A 21,718-nucleotide genomic window follows, 5' to 3' on the forward strand; every position below is an offset into this window, starting at 1 on the left:
TGCTCGTTGGCCAGTTCATTGGCACAGTTATAGCAATAGGGCAACGTTGTCCCTGCACGCATTCAGCCAGGTGTCCAGGTAGTGGTGAGATAACTTGGGGAACTGGGTTGGTGGTCTCTAGCGGTGAAGGAGCGGAGCTGGATCACCTTATGTAACCAGTTTCCTACGTCCAATAACGATATTAGAGTTTGTGCTGATTTGCGTACTGACCGTGTTTTGGTTGCCAAATATATGATTGTTCACTGTCTAAACAACAATAAACACCCCCAACGATCTCACCTGATGTATAGATCGTCTACGGATAAAATTCTATATTGACTTTACTATGATTTCTAGTCAATATTACACCTATATTTACCACTTTTCAGTAGGATGTGATTTTCCTGATAATTTACTGAAGGAAAACTGCTAATAAAATAATTCCGCAATAAATGTTACTCAATACAGGAGTGACCAAACTGCTCTTTCTATCGCTTAGAGTGCGTGCTAGTTATCTAGCAGGTTCAGGATCGCTCACTTTTCTCCTGTGGTGTGATAACCAAGTATTGCTGAGAGATTATTCAATTAAGAAGTCCCTCCACCAAATTCTCACTAATTCTCACTATGACACTTTTGTTCAGCTGTGTCTAACTGACCCTAACTCACGCTTAGAGTGACGTGTTAGTTTTATATTAGCTAACAACTAATATTTGCTTTTATCTTTTGGAGCAAACGAACCAACCACTGGTGAGGAGAATTAAACTTTTATTTCTACCTGAGGTTTGAGAGGGGGCAGAAGCGGTGGCCTTTTATGCTTTTCAGAGGCCTCTCTACTCCCACGCCTCGCACTAGTTACATGTGCTACATTTGTATTATAGATAGTTCTAGAATGATATAGGGGGTTGGGCTGTGTAAGCTTAATAATGGACTTAGGACATGACTCAGCAATAAGTAATTCATTTCTTTGTCTTTTGGGCCGATCTCAGCGGGATCTTGTAGCGCTGATGCTATGCTCTACACCGCCTTAATTACGAACGGTTATCTTTAGAAATGACTCGGCTATAAAGGAACTTTCTAGACTGTTCTCTAATTGACCCCTTTTTGTGAAGCCACATCATTACTAATGTTCTAGAGCCTTCCCAATTAATTAAGTGATCCGCGGACTTCTGAATCACTTCATGCTTATGATCCGAGATCCAGATCATCAATCATTCCTTTGTTCCGATTTATTTGGGCTTAAAATCAAAAAGTTTTGATGAATCATGGGAAAATATACAAGATCCGGTTTTTTAGCATTTTCTCCTCTTCTGATGCGATCAAAAACTGTCCGCCCGCGCCGGGGAATACTCTATCATATGGTATTCGGTCCGCCAGACTTCCGGGCGCCAATATATTTCCCTTGAGTCACATTACCTTTTGTAAGAATTAGCAAATAAATATATATGAATTATAAGGTGTTTCACCGTTTGAGCGATATCTCCGTCAGTTTTGAAGCTTTCAGAATGAAACAAAACCGTGGATAAAGTTAAGAAACAGTCCTTCCAGATGGTAAAAAGATTACAGTCAAAAGTTTACTGGTTCCCGAGATATTTACATTTCTTTCCCAATGTTCCTTCTTATTCTGCCGTCTATGTGCTATTTTCTTGTTGTAGGGATATATTCTTTGAATATTACACCTATGTCAAGTTCTAGGCATGATTGTAGTAGATTAAATCTCATACTACATGGGTGTAGATATTTTATAATGATCTTCTAATGTCTGTCCAGTCTCATAAAGATCATGAGATCTGTTAAACGTCTGAACTTGTCACCTGTTCGTTGACTATTCTGATAGATCATTGTTTTATTCTTTGAATATTATTTCTCCTACAGCGGGTCATCATTCTTGCGTCTGCAGTTACAAGGCTGGCAGCGGGTGGGTGACCCCATTTCCAGAAGGCCAGTACGTTGGCAACAGTTGGGTGGCTTTGTCACTTTAGCACATTCAGCAAGGCATCCAAGTAGTGGTAGGATGACCCTCAACTCAGCCTCACAGATTGGAACACAATATGTGGGACAGTGTCACAAGGGCCCAGGAAAGGGAATGGGAGTGTGGTTGTATCGTGGGTAATGAGTGTGTAATGGTCCGGGGGAAGTGATGACACGGCATGGCTGCCACTCGTCATTGGGTGTGCGGCCCATGCCCAGCTCTGACTCAGTCCGGGCTCTCGTGGCCCATGAGGGACATCCTAGGTGGGCAGGGGCGATTGTTGAAGCTTCCTTCTGCTGTCAGGGGACGACTCCCGGGTCCCCATGACCCTCCCCTATGGTCCACAGCCCTGTGGTGTAACCAGGGCACAACCTACTGTGGGTAAGGAGATGGGAAGGAAGCTAACTTCTCATCTTCCCACAGTGGCCACCATATCAGGAAAACTTCCAGGGATACCTGGAAGTCACATGAAGGCAGGATCCAGGGCCAGACCATGTGGCACACGGAGCATGCAGCATGGGAATGTGCATGGGAAGTGTACTGGGTCCGGACACGGGTCCGGGTCCGGGCTAGTCAGGGTGTGTGCCCTGACAGTGCCTCACCTATGCCGCTGGACACAACCCCGAAATCCACCAGTTAGATGCCATCACCGCTTACTTAAATAGTGACCTCCAGTGTCATATCCATCCATGGCCATCGTCTTCCACTACCTCCAATCTTTCCAGACTACCTCCACTCCTTCTCTACTAACCTCGGAGCTCCCATATTCCGCAATCACCTCTGCCTCCCTCGATGGTCACTACCCCCTCTTTTCAATATATTACCTATGCCTCCCTAAGTACGGAGCCCCAAAGGCTTCCAGACAGCTCCGACATCCACTAGTGCACTCCCACCTCCACTGGGCAATTCACTTGCTTGCCCTGCAAGTCCACCTTTGGGCCTATCCCTCCTTTCCATTTCTGGGTTATCACCTGCCATTCCGCTAACCCCGTAACCTGACTTGTCGGTAATATTCAGTCAGCTAATGTTTAACCCTGTTAGCTCCGCTCCGCTCAGTCCTGTCATTCATGGGCCCACCCTCGCTGTAACTATATATATACTTAACTTGTACATAGGTTACACCTCAGTGATGAAATCGACCAGAGTTGATCCTTCTTTAGTTCTCATTGCCAGTAAGTAAATTAGGGGATGGACGTGTAACTTGGCACAGCGCCCCTGGTCTGAGTCGCTGAGGCCGAAGCCCTCTGCCACAGAGACGACTCCTTCATCTCGATCTGGTCTCTAACATCCAGGAGGAGATCTACATCAAACCTCCTGCCGGAGTCCTGACAACACTGGGAAAGGTGTGGTTGTTAAAGAAGGCCCTGTATGGGTTAAAGCAAGCCGGCCTGGAATGGTACCACATGCTCCGAAAGCACCTGAAGTCACTTGGATATCAGCAATCTGGATATGATCCATGCTTATACTATGCGGATCACTCACGCTTCATCCTCATCTATGTTGACGATCTGTTACTCGTTGTTCCAAAGTCCGAGTTGGCCATCATGAAGGCCGAGGTTACCAGAAAATTCAAGATGTGGGACCTAGGAGAAGTCCATTGGTTTTTAGCAATGGAAATCATGCATGATAGAGCTGCACATACTATTACGATAAGTCAGCGACAATATGTCACTGACATCCTCACGTGATTCAGGCTGGAAAAAGCACGACCAATGAGTACCCCAATGGCCGCAAATTTAAAACTTGAAAAGTTAAACTCACCAGAAATTGACCAAACGCTATACCAATCTATGCTTGGATCGCTAATGTATGCAGCGATTAGCACTCGTCCTGATATATCCTTCGCCATTGGATTGTTATCTCAACACGCTGTAGCCCCTGGACAACAACATCTATCCGCTATCAAGCGGGTATACCGATATCTAAACAGGATGCGCGACCTTGCACTGACATTTGATGGAAAGTGATTGGACAAGGGTTTATGTGGATTTTCCGATGCAGATTGGGCTGGAGATCCTAGCACAAGAAGGTCAGTATCTGGATACTGCTTCATATTCGGTGGTGCCGCAGTAGTGTGGTCTTCAAAGAAGCAACCTGTCAGAGACCAGATTGAGACGAAGGAATGTCTCCATGGTGGAGGGCTTCGGCCTCAGCAACTTATGCCAGGAGTGCTGTGCCAAGTAACACGTCCGTGCCCTAACTTACTAACTGGCAACCAGAACTAAAGGGGGTCAACTCTAGTCGATTTTATTACTGAGGTGTAACCTATGTACAAGTTGAGTATATATAGTTACAACGAGGGCAGGCCCGCAAATGGCGGAGCCGAGCGGAGCAGAGCTAACGGGGTTAGACAATAGCTGATTGAATATTACCGACAAGTCGGGTTACGGGGTTAACGGAAAGGTAGGCGATAACCCAGAAACGGAAAGGAGGGATAGGCCCAAAGGTGGGCTTGCAGGGCAAGTGAGTGTATTGCCCAGCAGAGGTGGGAGTGCGCTAGCGGATGTCGGAGCTGTCCAGAAGCCTTCAGGGCTCCGTACTTAGGGAGGCATAGGCAATAAATTGAAAGGAGGGGGTGGTGACCATTGAGGGGTACCGAGGTGATTGCGGAATACGGGAGCTCCGAGGTTAGTGAAGAAGGAGCAGAGGTAGACCGGAGGGATCAGAGGGAGTGGAAGTTGATGGTCAGGGGTGGATATGACAGATCCCAGTTACATTATTCCTTTATTATTTCTTGTTGTACCTCCTGTATTTACTTATGTATTGCCTGTTAGAACCGAGCAGATTTGGACGACTCCAGAGTGGAATCGGAGACTTAGCGTGGAAGGACCTCGGCCTCAGCGACTCAGGCGGAGTGCTGTGCCATTGCTGGTTGTCCTAGGGGTCCCTAATTTCGGATCTAGCAGAGGGAAAGTCTCTTGGGGGGAATTCAGGTCGATTTCGGACTGAGGTTACAAGTTACTATGTACATTGTATATAAGGAGGGGTCCGGAATCAAAAGGAGCGAGGGTACTCCGAAAGGAGACAAAGGGAGCTGAAAGGAGGGACAACACCGAGGGTCAAGGGTTTGACTCAATGGTGTTTCCCAAAGGAGGAATGAAGGGCCAAGGCCCAAGGAGGAAGGAAGGAGGATGGGAGTGGGGAATGGCCAGCTGACTGAATAGAAAGGAAGCAGCAGCCCAAATAGGAATGAGGGAGAATAGCGGAATTGAAATGGACACTGCAATAGTTGCAAGGTCCGGAGTAAGTCCGGAAAGTCCGAACTCGGAAGTTAAACTCCGGAATATTGGCAAACGTAATTAAATGGAATGAGCTAACCAATACAATGGGTATAAGCGGAGGTGGGGTCAAAGTCCGAGGTCGGAGCTAAGACCGGAGGTTCCAGAGACGGAGGCGCAACCGGGATTCCGGAGTCGGGAGCATAGGTGTTGCGTGCTCGTCTGGAAGGTGTTGGGGATGAGGTCAGACCTGGAATGTTCCAGAGTCGGACCGAAGGTGGTGTTGGAGCCAGAGGTGGGATAACCTCTTGGAAGTCGGCAAGGAGGTGGCAGAAGGGAAGTAGGACTCTGGAAGTCAGGTTCGGAGTTCCGGGAGCCCGGAGCGGAGGTCGGGATTGTATGGATATGACATTGCCCGGAGTTGAGTGAAGGGTCTTCACTCTTCTCCTCATCACATTGAAATACTAAGTTCTATACAACCTAGCTTTCGACTGTCTTGAGAACTGAAGAGGCACCAAGGTCGGCACCTACACCGGCCTTACACAAGGCAACTACAGGTTCAGTCAACAAGACTGCTCCTCTTCCTGAATGACGTTTCCTGGCTGCAATTTGGTCTGAAACCAAGGATGCTGTTGCTGGTCCTTCAGACCTTTCTCGTGCTGCTGTATCGGCTGCCGCTGGCCCTTCCTCCAAGAAGGTTTAATCACCTTCTCTTCATCGAGGTATATGTGCCTCATTTAACATGGAGGGGTTAATCACCCCCTGTTCTATCATCCACTCTGGTGTGTCATTCATACCACTGAGGCCTAACCACCTCATTCATCGTTTTTTCTGTTGTTTTCTGCTCTGGGACCATCGTAGCGACAGTTCTGCAAAGGCCTAACAGCCTTTGCTTTACTATGTTCTCCACCCCATTCTCTGGACCATCATAACAACGGTTGTGTGAAGGCTTGGTGGCCTTCACTTCCTTATTTCCTCTGATCCGCCAAAACAGTGGGTCAGTGGAGGCCTAACGGCCTCTACTTTATGTATCTTTTTTTTTTTGGTCTGTCAAAACAACAGACCCGTGGAGGCCTAACAGCCTCTACCTTGTATTAATTTCTGGATCCGTCGAAACAACAGATCTGTGGAGGCCTAACAGCCTCTACTTTCACTTAATCCTGAAACCGTCATAATAACGGTTTCATCAAGGCCTAACAGCTATTGTTTCTCTGAAAAAAATTTTTTCTTGATTATTTCTTGTAAAATTTTGAGGGGAATGGCTTAATCGCCATTCCCCACCTTATATTAAATTCTTGACTTTCTTGTTATACCTGCCTGTGCGATATTAATATCGCAAGGGAGGAGAGTGTAAGGGAGATAGGCCGCATACTGTCATATCCCGGAATCCCGACCCCGTGCACTCCCACCATACCACACCTTCCTAACAACTTCACCATCCCCTACACCATGCCTCCCCACTCTCCAAGTCACCTTCCCTCCCGACTGTCTCAGCTCCGGTCTGGTTTCGACACACCGAACCTAGGCCACTCCCATCCCGGAAGCTCGGTCCTGAGTCGGAACGTTCGGAGACCCCGGATTTGCTCCAATACTCCGACGGACCTCCGATATCCCGTGACATGCCCTTAAACCCTTCCTCCACCCATTTCATTTATTTGAGTCACCTAACATCCTTCGGATATGCGACTCCGCTTTCGGAGCTACCCGCATCCTTCAGCGATCTCCCTCACGTTATCATTTATTAGTCACCTTCCATTCTTAGCACGACTACCCTTTTACTACCATCCAGTCGGCTAACCCCCTTTACCCATTTGTCTTCCCCATTCATTTTCCGGCCTCCAACTCCGCCCTCCTTGGCCCGACACCTCGGTTCCCCATTTTAGATATCGTTCGGGGCCTTTCGGTACCTCTCGGTATCATTCGGTACCTTTCAGTGTTTTCCCATTTTGTCATTTTGGACTTTGACTAAAGTCCTCCCCATCCCCCTTTATAAAATACATGTAGATTAGAACCTGTAGTTCCTCAGTTCTAATCTCGACTAAAATGCCACCCAAAGTCCCTCTGAGTGAATTCCGCTCCTGTTCTACAAGATACCTCAGACATAAGAAATACAAGGACCAACTGAGACGTAACGGAGGCACAGCGCTCCCTCCGAGTCGCTGAGGCCGCATCCTTCTTAGAGCCTCTTGTACCATCCAGCAGAACCGGGCTCCCTGAGAAGCTTCGGTTCACTACCGGAGCCCTCGGACCCCCCTCTAGTTGAGCCCCGCCTGCATTCGGACTCACGCATTTACCCCCTCTTCGTCCAACCCGGGTTTTTGACACATACTCGCAGCCTACCCTATTCATTCTCTATCATGTCGGGTTTGTACCCGATGCGACACTTCTATTCCCAAGCCCTTCATTCTACCATGCAGTCCCAAGCCACAAATATCACATGTACATACAATAATGTATTTAACCTACATGCAAGGGGGTAAAGGCTTCCCCAGCCTTTTACCCCCATTGATAAATATAGCTTCATACAGCATACTTTAATGGACTGGGAGTGTAAGGCAACAACTGACTATTGCGAGATCACTCGTGAACTCAACAACCTTAGCAACCAAACAACCATGAGTACCAGCGGTGCCAGGTGCAACCTCCGGCCCTCTGCAGGTGTCTCCATGGACAAGCCCCAAATCCTCGCACAGAATATACAGAACAGCCTGGAGAAACCATTACTCTACATAGACGGTGTACTCAGAGGGCTGGGTTGATTGGGGGGATCCCTGTGTTAGACACTGATCCGGAGTCGGCACCGAAGGTCGCCAATGCAGGCTGCTATTGACCGCAATGGCTGCGATGCCTCAAACAAGGCCCGAGGGTAGGGCATTTGGCCTCAGCAACTCTAAAGGGAGTGCTGTGCCCCCTAGCTGTCTCTTGGCCCTCATTTCAGACTCACTGGGGTTGCCTTGTTGGGGTCAGGACTTAGGGGTCGTGGTCACATCAATATTAGAGCTAAGGTACAATAAAGTAACATACAGGATATATATAGGGAGAAAGAATGAATGGAAGCGGACCCGGGCCGAAGGCCGAAGGGTCCGGAAGCAAAAGGAAACAAAGAGCGGGGTTGGCTGCACAGCAGCCGGCAATGACCGAGGGTCAAAACAAACAATAACAAATAAATAAAGGAAGGAGTGTAGGGCCGCAATAGCGGCGATGGTATCGTAGCAGCACTGGACTCGGAGTTGGGCTGGAGTCAGGCACGGGAATGGTAGCGGCCCTGTAGGGGCCAAGTGGGTGGGGTAGCAGAGTCGCGCTCGGTGCGGTGCCAGAGGCAGACTCAGGGCAGGGAGGTTGGTGTGGCTGTGGGGGAGTCGGCCAGGTGCAGGGGAGCCTAGGGGAAAGTGGGGGAGTGAGCAGGGAGTCTTCAGGGAGGATAGGGCTGAGGTTGGGGCTCGCGCTCACGCTTGCATAGCAGTAATGGGCTCGGGCGGCATCGGGACGGGCAGCTAACGGGCCGGAATGCATGGCCATGACACCCTGTCATTAACCATGGTGCACTAGTGATGTGCTAAGCACCTCCAGTGGTTTCAGTTAAATACAAAGAGAGGTCCTTTTTAATGATATCTGTAATGAGATTGGAGGCAAATGTAGTGCGTTCTGTTAGGTGCAGGGCTGGGAATGATGCCAATGATGGATTTCAAGCTTACTGAATATGCCACCTATGGCAATAAATAGGATGTAGAGCTGCACCCAAGGAATAGAGGACAGGTCTGTAGTGTAATGTATGGTTATCCTGGTGTTTGTCAGAGACCAGATTCGAGATGAGGGAGTGTCTCTGTAGCGGAGGGCTTTGGCCTCAGCGACTTCTGCCAAGAGCGCTGTGCCTAGTGACACGTCCGTGCCCTAACTTACTGACTGGCAATCAGAACCGAAGGGGGGGTAACTCTAGTTGATTTTACTACTGGGGTGTAACCTATGTACAAGTGGGATATATATATGGTTACAGCGAAGACGGGTCCGCAATTGGCAGAGCCGAACAGAGTGGAGCTAATGGGGTTTAAACCTTAGCCGACTGAATATTACCGACGAGTCAGGTCGCGGGGTTAGCGGAAAGGCAGGCGATAACCCAGAAATGGAAAGGAGGGATAGGCCCAAAGGTGGGCTCTGCAGGGCAGGCGAGTGTATTGCCCAGCGGAGGCGCGGGTGCGCTAGCGGACGTCAGAGCTGTCCGGAAGTCTTCGGGGCTCCGTACTTAGGGAGGCGTAGGTAATAAATTGAAATGAGGGGGTGGTGACCATCGAGGGGTACCGAGAGGGTTGCGGAATACGGGAGCTCCGAGGTTAGTGAGGGAGGAGCGGAGTTAGACCGGAGGGATCGGAGGAACCGGAAGTCGATGGCCGGGGATGGATATGACAGTGTTGAGGATGTCGATCAATGCACCTTACCTACAACAATGTTCACAGTTTGTGAATGAAATGGCTGGCCTGGCTTTGGCCAAGAGCCCATTTTGGGGACATGCATACCCCACAATTGAATTGGTTCTCACAGGGATGAAGGTGGTCAAATGGGTCAATATTTAGTGGAACATTTGATCAGATTGAATGAAAAATTCCCGCTACTCTGTAGCAGGTCTTGCGTGCACAAACTGAATACCTGAGCACCGTTATTGGTTATTCCTCAGCTTTCTGACACTCCAGATTACCTCAACTTGCTTACCAAGCTAACCCAAGTTGTCCCTCACTGCTGCGGATCCTAACTCACCACTTGGCCCTACACCCAAACCTCCACCCTCCCACTCTTTCCTGCCCAAATCCTCCAACCCTCCCGCTGCACTTCCTTCCTGCCCAAACTCTTGCTCCACACTATGGCGTCCTCTCCACACCGAGCCTTTTTAAGTGGCCCCTGGCCATTTAAACTCCTTACCACTTAAGCTGATTGCAATTATCATCTAACCAAAGAAGCGATCGCTCACGGCCTATATGATTTTTCATTGTCAATCAACGATCAATGGAATTTGCTCCTACCCCATGCCCTGACCAGTGATTGTTACTCAAGGTGCATGTGTTGCACACCACTCTCAATATCCCTCTTGTGATTTGTTTTTCCATCTTCTTTTTGACTACCTTCCTGTCCTCTCAGGTTCCTGCCTACTCTCAGGTTTCGCACGCACTTTTACACACCGTCTGCATTGCTCTCCTTGCTGCCGACAAACCAATCACCTCCCTCTCTCAAACACTGTCGTGACATTTTGCTTGTATTTACTCACCGAAACCAAATAATATCACATAAACTCCTTCGCCAGTCTTGGAGTGTTATACTGTTGTGGCGTTCAATTCAGGTTCATAATGTCAGTGGGGTTCTATATGCAGACTGGGGGTGCGGTCCTGATTTAAAACTTAACGATATTTTACATTTGTAGTACCACCTAGTACCATGGCATGCAAAGACAGCTCCAGAGTGACTTCTAAGTGGGCTGCGATGCTGCATCGATGTGGGAGTAGCGGGTATTGCCGCTTCAGGCAGCGTCCATCAGTTATGAAACAAGAATGGCTGTTGGAGGTGTCATGCAGAATTAGTCACACCAACTTGTGTGTTGGAGGAACCGTGTGCTATGGGAGGCCGGACGAGTTTTCGTACAGCCACATTCCCACATCCAAGTGAGGAACTCGCCCGGACAGCCACATTCCCGCGGTAGCGTGACTACTTAGTCACAACACCTCTTTTATATTATTTCGGACTAACCCGTGCCAGGCCATGGATATATTCATTCATTTGAATTCATTTCCTTTTCCCTCAGTTCTTCACGCATATTAGCTGAGACTGAGGTTACCTTGCTTGCAAGGTCACTTCCAAACCCACAATTGCGTGGGAAAAATGTGTTTATATTACTTTTACTTCTCATGTGATTCCCAATAGCATGTGACTATCCAACGAATTGTATTAACCAGTGCCCGATACCTTGCTGCTTCCCAAGTAGTATTTGCCAGCATATTCGAAGCATATGTACTTGAGTCTGCCTGCTTCAAGGCTTCACACACAGGTCATGCACCTTGCAAATGAGAACTTCGTGACTGCAAGTTCTCCATCTTTGTCGGGCGCCATAGAGCACTTGAGCGACTTCCAACCTGATAAGAGGGCAGGATGGTGGGCAACAAAGCGAAACCCTCGGCCCCCACCGCTTCTCCTCGAGTTCCATTTGCGATGTTCAGATCGGTGTTTAGGTTTGATGTCACCAGCATGTCACTTGATAGGCACTGAGAAGAGGAACTCTGCATGTGTGGAGGAGATCATAGTGCTTAGAGACCCAGCTCCCCTTGTTAATGACCGTGAAGAGGGTGGCTCGCCTTCCAAACGACACTTCTCCAGACCACTTTCTCTCTGGTTAAGTGCCGAAGGCAGGAGTAAGAGACGGTGTCCCCCCTCTGTCAACCCCTTTTATCGTTTCAGACCATCCTCGATTCAACTCACAGTGCTCATTATGTCCGATAACTACAAAGAAAATGTCAACTGAGTGAGTGTTTTACGGATGGAGAGTCAAGGAATTAAATGACTGAGGCCAACTCCGATAACTGGCCTCATGGTTAGGCAGGATCCCAGCCTCTACTACCTCATGGTCAGCAATGATGTGCAAGCAAGGTCATGGTTGCGAAGCAACCTTTCTAGTTAGTTACAACAGTCCTTTATTACTGTTTCATTTACTATTGTAACTTACACTATGTACATTACCTCTAGCTTCACGCTTATAGGTAATACAATTAGTTCTTCACGCATATTAGCTGAGACTGAGTATTTACTCATAGTCCGGCTCCGAGATCACAAGTGTCGCTCATCAACATCGTGAAGATGAATTGTATTATACACATGATGTTACAGAAGAGTCAACCACATAAGCACAAGTGGCACAAACTATGTAGGTGGAGAGTGACACTGCTGTGCAGGTAACCATCTGCACTATAATAGGAGGAACATAGATGCAACACAACGAGAGCCCCGATTGTGACCATCAATTGTCAAGGGTCAGGTCAACATTTTGATTCATCCTGTCAATTGTGTAACTAGTACTAGTCGCCAGATGGCTTAGAAAACACTGCCAACACATCTTCGTCCCACTTATGTCCGGCCAGAGCCCGCGCTACATTTTGATGGTGTATATGGATCCCAGACATCAAGTTGAGGAATTTTACGAAAAGAAAATGCGGTCGTGCACGAGCCAACGTCAGGTCGCCCAAGGCAGCAGAATGACAAGAAGAGCAATATATCTTCCAGCTCTTTGACTTCTCGTCGAAGTGCGGGGTCAGTAATTCGACCATTACTTCTTCCGTTAAAACAGCCACACCAAACACAAAGGCTTCTGGGAGGGGCCGATACACTAAGTTTCCATTAGCATCAATGTGACAACTTGCAATTGCCATCAGGGTCAATATTGGTAGGTTTGCTGCTACCAATTCCTGTCGAGCAATGATATCTGCCTGCTGATACCGTTTCTGTTGGCAAATTTCTGGTCTGCGTGACGCAATGTCAACTGCAACGCCCACAGGGATCTGGGCGTCCCCAATACAAAGTGAGGAGCTGAAGTGGGAGATGGAGTCGATGAAAGTGAATCCAAGAGCTGAAGAAGTGCCGCTACAAGAAGGTTCAGGACGCGATTCCACAGATGAGGATGATATTTTTGGGCGCACCCGAAACCCGTGAAATCCTCACGCCGATGCCAGCCACGAAAAATTAGTTTTAATAGCGCATTGCAATTCGAATCAAACGTCCACATTGTCCCTATGTTGCCTGCGTGAGGTGAAGGCCATCCAAGACCGTTTGGATTGTTGAGTCCTTCGCCACCATCGCCCTCAATTGTCTCGCGCTTTTCAGCTGCATAGTAGGATGTTGCAAATGCAAGTTTCAGGTTGAGAGCCAAAAGACTTGCATAAGAGGCAGCACGCGGGAGGTCCCTGAGTTTCCCTTGCTCGAATCCCCTCCTTATTGTCTACAAGATGTTGAGGGTCTGTTCGAGTGTTTCTGAACTGTACATACATTAAGTTCCGTGGGGAGATTATCATACACCACGCCCTCGCAGATACGGCATACTATACGGCCCCGGTGCGTATAAGGTTTGGAAAACGAATTCCAGAAGAAAAGTCTGTTGAACCGGACGTATTCTACCACTGGGCGTTCACTGTAAAGGTATCAGAATTGTCGTCCGGGTAGGTGGGTTTGGTACACACAGCCAGTCAGTCATGTTTCGCGCCCGCAATACGGAATCAAATATTGGACTTGTTCCTCTCTGGATGTGTGCGGTATCTGCGCCTGCCGTACCTGACTCCGCACGCGGGACGTCTTCCATAACTATGTCGGAAAACCGCGGTATCCATTAAAAACACAAAATTTGACGTTTAACCCCCATAATTTAGCGTTTAAACGCTTGATAAATTGTTTTTGGCGTTTTCAACGCCCTTAACTGTGTTTAAACACCCCGAAACGCTCTGAATACGTTTTTAACAATTTTAATAATTGCATCATAAATCCTTCCCACTGCGTCGAAATTGTCAAAAACCCGACTCATCTAACTTACAATGATCATGACATCTGGCCAACACCTTCTCATTGGCTGGTGGGCGGCTGTTTCGAAAAAAAACGCCGAAAACAATTTACCAGCGTTTACTTAAACGTTGTACGCAATTTTCCGACAATATATATACATAATAGGATCCCACACACGCCTCACTCGCTCTCATGAGCCCACCTCAAAGATGCGGCGGGCCTTTCCCAGTAGAGTGGCATGAGAACCCCCTTCGTTGGTTTACTGAATCGTTCAATTTTCGGCTCAATCCGTTAGTTCCTAGTCCTGCTCGCTTGGAGTACAATCCACACTCACCACTCGTAGTAACTTGGTTTGCACTGGCTCTTTGGAGGGTGCAGGTCTTCACGCTGCCTCACTCTCCGGGTGCATAGAGTATCTCAGAAATCTTCGCAATCAATGGAATGGCGGAAAGTTGGAACTGCCCTCTGACTGGATGGTAAATAAATGCTGAAAGTTGATTTATTTTTGTGCCCCTGACAGCGTGTTAGTTTTCTGAGGCCCAGCTGGAAGAGCCAATAGTATCCTTTCTCAGGGATGAACACCCATTCATGTCTCAATTAATGATTGGTGCCACATTGGCGCCAATCCAGCATATGCTATCCACGCTCACCACTGAAGAAGTCGATTCCCGGAACGACTCGCCTATGGATTTGCGACCTGACTTTCTGCTATCTACCTCCCGCGTGTTTCTTGAATCTCATTGGACTATTGAAGGGCGAGATAACCGAATTTTTGGTTCCCTACAACACGACACGAGATACACTTCAAGTCAGCTTCATTCACTTCTCATACACAACGAAGAGTGTGCATCTGCTGACGACATGCTTATGTATTCACTCTCTGGCTCACCGGGTTGTTGGGTACTAAGGTCACACATTTTTAACATTTTATTACTTTCTCCACACTAATCCTGGCGTCCGGACAGAAAGCCTCGATTGTGTTTCCCGGAAGAATATCAGCCTTCTCAATCTACAGATCGCATCCGTTTCTGCGTTGTCAGGCATCCAATCACTCCCCTGATGGCCGAGTCAAAGCGGGTTGATCAACACCTTCCTGTGTCCTTTTCCAACCCTGCTTTAATTATAGGCGCCTACGATCCCGGGGACGAATTAGTGTCTTCTGAGACTCTTGGGGACATCTCCCATGTTGTTCGCGGCAGTCTAGCGAGCTTATTGTTAGCCTCATTCCATCGGCAACGAATCGCGCCTTACAGCAGTGGATTCTGGACGAAAGGATCATCAGATCGCTCATTGTCTGAGCTTTTGATGGTATTTGGCCTTGTCTGGCGACCGAGTTGTCTTAAACTCCTGGCATTCATTCCATTCTGGGACGAAGCTTCCGGGGAGTATCTCATAGCATCCTCAGAAGTGGACACCTTCCACTTTGGGCAGTACCCGCCAGAGAAGGATCAAACTGAAGAACTCATGACTGGCCCGAACTCTCCTTATCTTGAACGCATCCGGCTGTTTCTTGCTCTGAAATCCATATCAAAACATGCATTCCGACTTTGTGACATCTTTGATGCCTCGATGCCATGGCCACCGTTTGATGTTTGTGAAATGGAACAGAAGTGGCACCTTCTTTATCTTCCAGAGGATGGACGCACAGAGGCGCTGGACGATACCTCCCACTTCGATATTGAAGAAGCAGAGACCTATGCTCAGGAGGAGGAAGCCGAAGAACCGGATGAGGATGGCATCTATGGTCACAGCGACGGTTCTGATTCGGACGAAACTTCCGTCTCTACGACAACTGACCCCAGTCTTGCTCGCCAGCCCGTTGACACTACCCGCATTGAAGCCTGGTTGGACACAATGTCGACCGAAGATTGATAGCTCCTGGAAGGGCTTCAATGACTTTGGCGGTTAACTTGTATCTTTGGTCTCTGTCATACTGTCCTTGCCCTTTGTCCAAACATCTTATCTTCACTATGTTCAAATCTGAGCATCGTGAGGTGTTTGTAATCACATGAGCCGGCCAGATCAAAGAGAAATAGATTGAGTCTCTGGATAACATCAACCCTATTGTAAGCTAGTATGGGTTCTTGCCTCGTGGCCCACCGAGCTCGATGCCCCGGGCCGCAAAGTGAACAAGAAAAACCTTGGTTTCGGCAAGAACGACCATTCTGCCTGGTCCTGCAAAAACCATGTTGGCAGTGGTTGTGTTGAAGAAAAGTTTTCCAAGCAATGTACCCTTATTGTCCCACACCTAGTTGTTTGTCGTCAGCACAAGCGAAGCAGAAGAATGGGGAACTACACACATGAACGCCGTCCCCACACCCTGAAAAGACATTGCCAAAAATATCAACCTGAATGCCGTCTGGTATGCCGGCGTCCGAGTAAGCGAATACCCGCCTGTTCCCAAACGTGCCCTTCAAGGGATCGACGTCGTAGGCATAGCTGTCAAATCCCTACAGTTAGTTAGGTTTCAAGCGGATAGAGAATTGGCCAACATCGTGCTCGGCAGCGTCTGATTAAACCCAAGGAAGCCTATTGCTGCTCCCGTGTCCGATCTAAGAGTTAAAACAAACAGGAAGTTGTCAGTGAGTCAGCGAGAAAGGATCGAGGGGGCAAAGGGGCGAAATGACGGACACATAAGCAATCTTGCCGTCCGCGTCGAATGCGATACCGTTGCACTTCTCAAACTGGTCTGCGATGACGCGTACGGTGCTAGTTTGTGGGTCGAATGCGTAAAGTTGATTCGGGAGCAAGGGCAGTGGACGGAAGCGGTTCATATATCCGTAGCTATGCTCTGGATCAACATCCGGAACCCCTCAATACAAGAGGAAAACATGAAAAACGTACTCGGGATCCGTGAAGTAGATCTGTCCATTCTTGGGGTGTACTTTGAGGTCGTTCAGCGAATTGAACTGCCGACCATAGAAGTTGTCCAAAATGACCGTGCTGTTATACGGCGCTTTCGGGTTCACGAGCGCAATCGAAGGGGGGCGAGGCCCGCGTCCGGAGTTGACGAGAATGAAGGAGGATCGATAGGGACCTGTCCCTCCATTCGTCATCTGGATCTCCTCCGCCAAATCGAGCTGTAAATGGTCAAGAAAGAGAAGAACCACCGTTTCCAACTCGCCGTTTCCACCACTCACCGCAGTAATAGGCACGTTCACTCCCTCACTAGCATTCGTAGCAGATGCAAGGGCAGCCTCCGCCTCACGCAAACTTATTTTAAAGACGACGTTATTTTTGTCCAGGCCGCTCATGCCCAGCGCGCCGCCGGCGTTACTCGCGAAAAAGACTTCGTCTGTTTCTGGTACATAAACGGGCGCTTCGTGAGCGAAAGCGTACGTTGCATTTGCCGCAATCTGGGCGATCCGCGCGTCCGGACCAAGCAAGTTCAAAAATGCCGTGTCGAACACTTGGAAAAACGGAGGAGTAGTGGAAGTAGGGTTGAAGCCCCCCGAGAAAGCATCGATGCGGAACGCCGTGCTGTTGACACCAAAAACGGCAAATGATTTGGGGTCGACATATATTACCTTTCCACGCGTGTACGCGATACAAGCCAAGGTTGCCACCAGAATCGACGTGAATCCCATGTAACCGTCAGGGAGGATACAGACCAACCTTGACTTGGAGAACTCAGATTTTATGGTCACTGAACGAAGTGTCAGAAAAATCCACCATTGAATGTATTGGCTCGGCACAACAGAGTCATTCCCGTGGCAATATTGTCGACCCTGGCCGGAATTCAGTCATCCTCCTCCTACATTATTCCATTTCATACGTAGGTTCTACCCCGTAAACTCACCGCACACTACTTTATCGTTCCATCAGCACTTTTTCAAGAAGCATAAGATAGCCCGACCACACATAAACATTTGGCCTCATAACTAGCCAATTACAGGGCCAAGGGTAAATGAGGTAACCTCGGCCCCAACCACCCGTAATCTGAACGGCGGTCCCAGGGCCTTCTGGCAAGTGCTCACCGCTGGGACGCCTCCTGCACCGTGTGATAAACCTTTGGCCAAGGAACTCCTAATCAACAATATCTAAGGCAACAAGCACTCCGGAAATGGTACTCTCCCTACGGGGATCTCAGCAGCGTGTCCACTGGCACACGCACCACATTCCGCATGAAATTAGGCCATCGACGCGAAGAGTTATGATACACGATTTAGAATCGTCCGGGGAAACGCTTCATGCAGCGTTCATTTGCGGCTGGGTCAATGGCATTCGACTTGCGGACAGGCACAGAAGGTTATGCAGGACTCCAGCCTCTATGACTTCGCAACATTACTTAAATAACAGAAGGTCTCGTGTTGCCCGACCAGTACCTTGACAGAGGATCGAGACAACCCTGGATTGGGTGCCAAAGGCAATTTTGTTGTATGTAATTCAATTCGCGGGGTGCGACTTTGCGCACGATGACGGGCCCTGAGGGTTCTCGCACTTCTGATACTGCTTTATTTCCAGGTCAGGCTTGAACATAGAATAAATCCCTATCGCTTTAGGCTCTATGCACGCATCCACACACTTCCTGACATCGCTGGGCCATAATGATATAACTCATGGCTGTGTTCTTACTCGAAGAGTCAAGGCTGCCTTTCCTGTGCAGTACAGTGCTCGTAAACTCTCATGTATGCATGTGTGGTGCAGGTGACAAGTAGTGTATTTATACCGATGCTAGATTGGGTGTCAAAGGATCTGGTAGTTCAGAACCCAATCGGGAACGTAATCGTGCCTGTCATCCCGCCAAAATCCGGGCGTTTCGCGATTCACGGATCTGGCAACTTGAGCGAGAACGTAGCTATGCAAAACAGATATCTTACTGGGACTATTGAAATGCCTACAACTCAACAAAAACATTCAAGGATGACTTAGTCAGGGGTCCAATAATTCGGGCTGGAGAATGAATATCTCGCGGCAGGGTCCACACCAATAGCTGCAGTGGCTCAGAATCCATTTCAGGGGAAAAGTACCATAGATTGCTTACTGATGTAAGTGAGGATACCTTCCTCAATTTTGGCCCCAAGCTGATAAGTTTCGGCCAACGCATTATAACCACCCGAGTTCTGATCCGGAAAGAGTATATCCTCAGAATTATGTAGGCGTCGCCGTGTAGTATTCAAGTATGCCTTCGTGACAACAACCTTATCAGTAACGGCGTCGTCGAAATAAATCTGGCCAATATGCAACAAATTCCCTGCAGTCGATTCAATAGTACCATTCCTTGCCTTCGTCCAATTTGTTTGAACGGCGGCCTAAGAGATCGTTTGACAGTCAATCAAAGAGGGGTGACCTGTGTGGCTCACGTGGATGTGGACGGTTCGAGAGTTATAAAAGCCGGGGTAGATACTTTGAAACTCGACGACGCCCTCTTTGTCTGTCGGCCATCCGCCGCGAAGGAAGTTAAGCTCGTCTGTCATTGGCTGATCACGTTGGGGTATTATCAATCACATCCACATCCAAGTACGAGATAAAATGGAAAACTGGTTTCCTTACCGGAGTAGGAAATGTGTCATCGGTAGGAATCGGGGGAGGTGTAGTGTCATTGCCTTCAAAAGGAAGAGTGTAGCCAGTATATCCAGAATAGAATCCTAGGGCCCCATTGAACCACTAAGTCACGGTATCTTGCAGGTAGAGACAACTCACCTGTAGAGTTGGAATGCCAAATTTCCACGAATGCGCGGGATAGAGGCTTGCAAGTAGAAATATCCAATACGCCAATGTTTAGGGTCAGAGGAACACCAGGCTGGCCTTGCCGAATATCTCGGCGAACGAGTTCCTGATACGCCATAAATATAGACGTTGGACAATCACGGTAGTAAAGGCGAAACCCACATTCCTCACATAGTATGGGCCTTCCGTGGTCTCAGGTGTGAGCACGCATGTATTCTGCAAGCAGGTCTCAGTTTCTGATGATATGCTATTGCCGTGGAAAGCTTCTTGGTACCCACGTTGTGAATGCCCCCGGATTTATCATGAGGTTCATCGATGGCCTTATCGGGAAGTTCATCCAGGCCCAAAAACTCCTCAGCGACATTACGAGCCTGTCGACGTTTGTGGTGAAATGCACGGATAGCAGGGGCGCAGTTACGGGTGGCCCGATGGCGCGCCTCGGCCTCTAACTGGAGCAAAAGGTAAGTGGAACTGCTACGTTTCGCCAGCGAGGGAGCTATACCTGGCGGCGATGTACCCCTTCCTTGGCTCCTGCCCTCTCAACATGAGAAAAAGCTGCGGAACCGAAAAGTGCGACGAGAGAGAGCGAAGCGGCCCTCATACTAGGGGACGGTGGCTCTTCGCCGGGGGACAGTCAATTCTCTTGCAACGGCAACGCTTAGACTATGTCTGCGGATACCTCCGAGCGAGCAATAGGGGGTTTCACGGTACTCTAAACAGGTCTAAACTGAGGTCTAAACTGAAATCCTAGACTGAGATCAAAACTGAAAAGTCTTGGCAAAATTGACCAGTTTAGCCAGTTTAGCTCTTGGGGCTCACACGCCCCAACTGGTCTAAACTCAACTCTAAACAGCTTTCTAAACTCGGACTTATCATTCTCTAAACTCCATGTCCCTCTAGTACTGTACAGTTATCCCACGGATCCAAGGATTTGTCCTCTTTCAGTCACAGCGGGCACGTTGGGTAGGCATAACCCCTCTCCCTTGGATGTTGTCCTTTGTGCAGCGCCTGTGCTAGTGTTCAACCAGTGAGTCTCATTCCAGTGCCGAAGGACGCTATAATTTACATGCATGCTTTAGACTTGCCATACCGCTGCACCAGTTCATGATACAACCCACACCCCACTTCCATGAGTGCCCCAATCTGGGTCTGATAGTCCCCTATACCTCCGACACCCCCGTTATATATCCCTTACCTATACAAGCTCATCCCCAAAATTTTCAATGCACATCCGTTTTCATTTGTGAATTTACTAGCAAATCCATATGTACTTCTACAAGCGCATCATCCCACATGTAATGGTACCCGCTATCAATCGCTGTCCTACTCCATGGGCAAGAGTGCAAGTTGGAATCATAGGGACAGTCGGTGCTAGTGATGGAACTTGAGATAGGACTGGCATTATAACCGTTACATTCAAACTAGAATCATCCATTTCAGAGCGTATACACCCAGTCCATCATGAAGCATAGCACACACTATCAGCCCTGGTGGTGAGTCAGGAGGAAAGTGTGGACAGACAAGTGCCCAACGTCGACTTCAACTACCAGTTGCATGGTTACATAAGCCAAGCACCTGATACCTCAGACGGATTTAACGAACCCAGGGACACTCCAGTTTAGACTCCAGTTTAGAGTGCTTACTGTGAACGCCCTCAAATCGTGTCTTAACAGCGGCTTAAGCCCGCTCCAAAACTCGCTCCAGTATTGTGCAGTTTAGACTCGATTTAGACTCTCAGTTTAGCCCAATCTAGCTTACCGTGAAACCCCCTAATGTTGTCGTAGAATTCAATACGCGTTGAAGCACCAGCTCAGCAGGCAACGGCTCGCTATCAACTAAGATGTCGGCACAGACACATGTAAATAAATGTTTTGAGGTTGATTTCCGACAATATGTTGATTCGAAAGTGTACTGGCTTTGGTACAGAAAACTCACACGGGACCACGGAAACCCTCAAATTGCTGCTAAGGCACTCGGCTTGGGCAGTGGGGCCATGCAGAGAAGCTCCCGATCGCTAGAACTATGCAGTGAAATTAAGGGTCAATCAATGGAGCAACACCAAGTCATGTCCACTGGAAAGCCAGGACTGGGTAATAACCCTCGATTGTGGCATTGTGCATGTGCCAAACAATTCTGCTCTGATGCACTTCCCATACATTCGATTCATAGACGGCTCTGCGCAACAATGTCCAAATTTGCAAAGGAATGAGCCGGCCGATTCGTCTCTTCAAGATTCCCCCTTGTATCAATTCAAAGTCAGACGCGAACATAGGCGGGATAACAATATAAACACCAGCCTCCCTTAACACCCCAACCCAGCGCAGGTAATCATGATCGACGACCAACCCCATACGAAGGACAT

The 21,718-nt window shown here is 48.5% G+C and overlaps 4 protein-coding genes across 4 annotated transcripts; 1 reads left to right on the forward strand and 3 right to left on the reverse strand.

Moving 5' to 3' along the window:
- Positions 1 to 11,977: 11,977 nt before the first annotated feature.
- On the reverse strand, positions 11,978 to 13,487 carry EI90DRAFT_3150024 (uncharacterized protein). The gene is made up of 4 exons (XM_039065626.1): positions 13,371 to 13,487; positions 13,180 to 13,321; positions 12,834 to 13,132; positions 11,978 to 12,777 (listed from the first exon to the last, which is right to left on the reverse strand). Exons 1-4 carry the CDS (start codon positions 13,382 to 13,384, stop codon positions 12,216 to 12,218), a joined length of 1,017 nt encoding a protein of 338 aa, XP_038923466.1. The 5' UTR covers positions 13,385 to 13,487; the 3' UTR covers positions 11,978 to 12,215.
- Positions 13,488 to 13,856: 369 nt separating this feature from the next.
- EI90DRAFT_3150025 (uncharacterized protein) lies at positions 13,857 to 15,748 on the forward strand. The gene is made up of 4 exons (XM_039065627.1): positions 13,857 to 13,976; positions 14,030 to 14,162; positions 14,215 to 14,594; positions 14,652 to 15,748. Exons 1-4 carry the CDS (start codon positions 13,879 to 13,881, stop codon positions 15,556 to 15,558), a joined length of 1,518 nt encoding a protein of 505 aa, XP_038923467.1. The 5' UTR covers positions 13,857 to 13,878; the 3' UTR covers positions 15,559 to 15,748.
- On the reverse strand, positions 15,653 to 17,273 carry EI90DRAFT_3191787 (D-lactonohydrolase-like protein; the record flags this gene model as incomplete). The annotated part of the gene is made up of 6 exons (XM_039066393.1): positions 15,653 to 15,934; positions 15,987 to 16,125; positions 16,179 to 16,238; positions 16,318 to 16,470; positions 16,531 to 16,766; positions 16,827 to 17,273. 6 exons carry the CDS (start codon positions 17,271 to 17,273, stop codon positions 15,758 to 15,760), a joined length of 1,212 nt encoding a protein of 403 aa, XP_038923468.1. The 3' UTR covers positions 15,653 to 15,757.
- Positions 17,274 to 18,301: 1,028 nt separating this feature from the next.
- On the reverse strand, positions 18,302 to 20,197 carry EI90DRAFT_2988299 (Intradiol ring-cleavage dioxygenase). The gene is made up of 8 exons (XM_039056035.1): positions 19,859 to 20,197; positions 19,635 to 19,805; positions 19,519 to 19,572; positions 19,330 to 19,462; positions 19,180 to 19,274; positions 18,990 to 19,106; positions 18,671 to 18,938; positions 18,302 to 18,619 (listed from the first exon to the last, which is right to left on the reverse strand). Exons 1-8 carry the CDS (start codon positions 19,955 to 19,957, stop codon positions 18,555 to 18,557), a joined length of 1,002 nt encoding a protein of 333 aa, XP_038923469.1. The 5' UTR covers positions 19,958 to 20,197; the 3' UTR covers positions 18,302 to 18,554.
- Positions 20,198 to 21,718: the final 1,521 nt, after the last annotated feature.

Source organism: Cantharellus anzutake (assembly GCF_015039405.1).
Source record: "Cantharellus anzutake strain C23 chromosome Unknown EI90scaffold_2, whole genome shotgun sequence".
Lineage (NCBI taxonomy): Eukaryota > Fungi > Basidiomycota > Agaricomycetes > Cantharellales > Hydnaceae > Cantharellus > Cantharellus anzutake.

What these genes read in the sequence shown, in the direction of transcription:
- EI90DRAFT_3150024 (XM_039065626.1), bottom strand. An exon ending in ATCTCCCCACGGAACTTAAT is followed by an intron (nt 13,133 to 13,179) that starts GTATGTACAGTT and finishes AACATCTTGTAG; the next exon opens with ACAATAAGGAGGGGATTCGA. An exon ending in GAGGATTTCACGGGTTTCGG is followed by an intron (nt 12,778 to 12,833) that starts GTGCGCCCAAAA and finishes ACCTTCTTGTAG; the next exon opens with CGGCACTTCTTCAGCTCTTG.
- EI90DRAFT_3150025 (XM_039065627.1), top strand. Translation starts at nt 13,879, where the DNA reads ATGAGCCCACCTCAAAGATGCGGCGGGCCTTTCCCAGTAGAGTGGCAT. An exon ending in AACTGCCCTCTGACTGGATG is followed by an intron (nt 14,163 to 14,214) that starts GTAAATAAATGC and finishes ACAGCGTGTTAG; the next exon opens with TTTTCTGAGGCCCAGCTGGA. An exon ending in CCGGGTTGTTGGGTACTAAG is followed by an intron (nt 14,595 to 14,651) that starts GTCACACATTTT and finishes GCGTCCGGACAG; the next exon opens with AAAGCCTCGATTGTGTTTCC.
- EI90DRAFT_2988299 (XM_039056035.1), bottom strand. Translation starts at nt 19,957, where the DNA reads ATGAGGGCCGCTTCGCTCTCTCTCGTCGCACTTTTCGGTTCCGCAGCT. An exon ending in AAGGGGTACATCGCCGCCAG is followed by an intron (nt 19,806 to 19,858) that starts GTATAGCTCCCT and finishes CTTTTGCTCCAG; the next exon opens with TTAGAGGCCGAGGCGCGCCA. An exon ending in ATGACACATTTCCTACTCCG is followed by an intron (nt 19,107 to 19,179) that starts GTAAGGAAACCA and finishes CAACGTGATCAG; the next exon opens with CCAATGACAGACGAGCTTAA.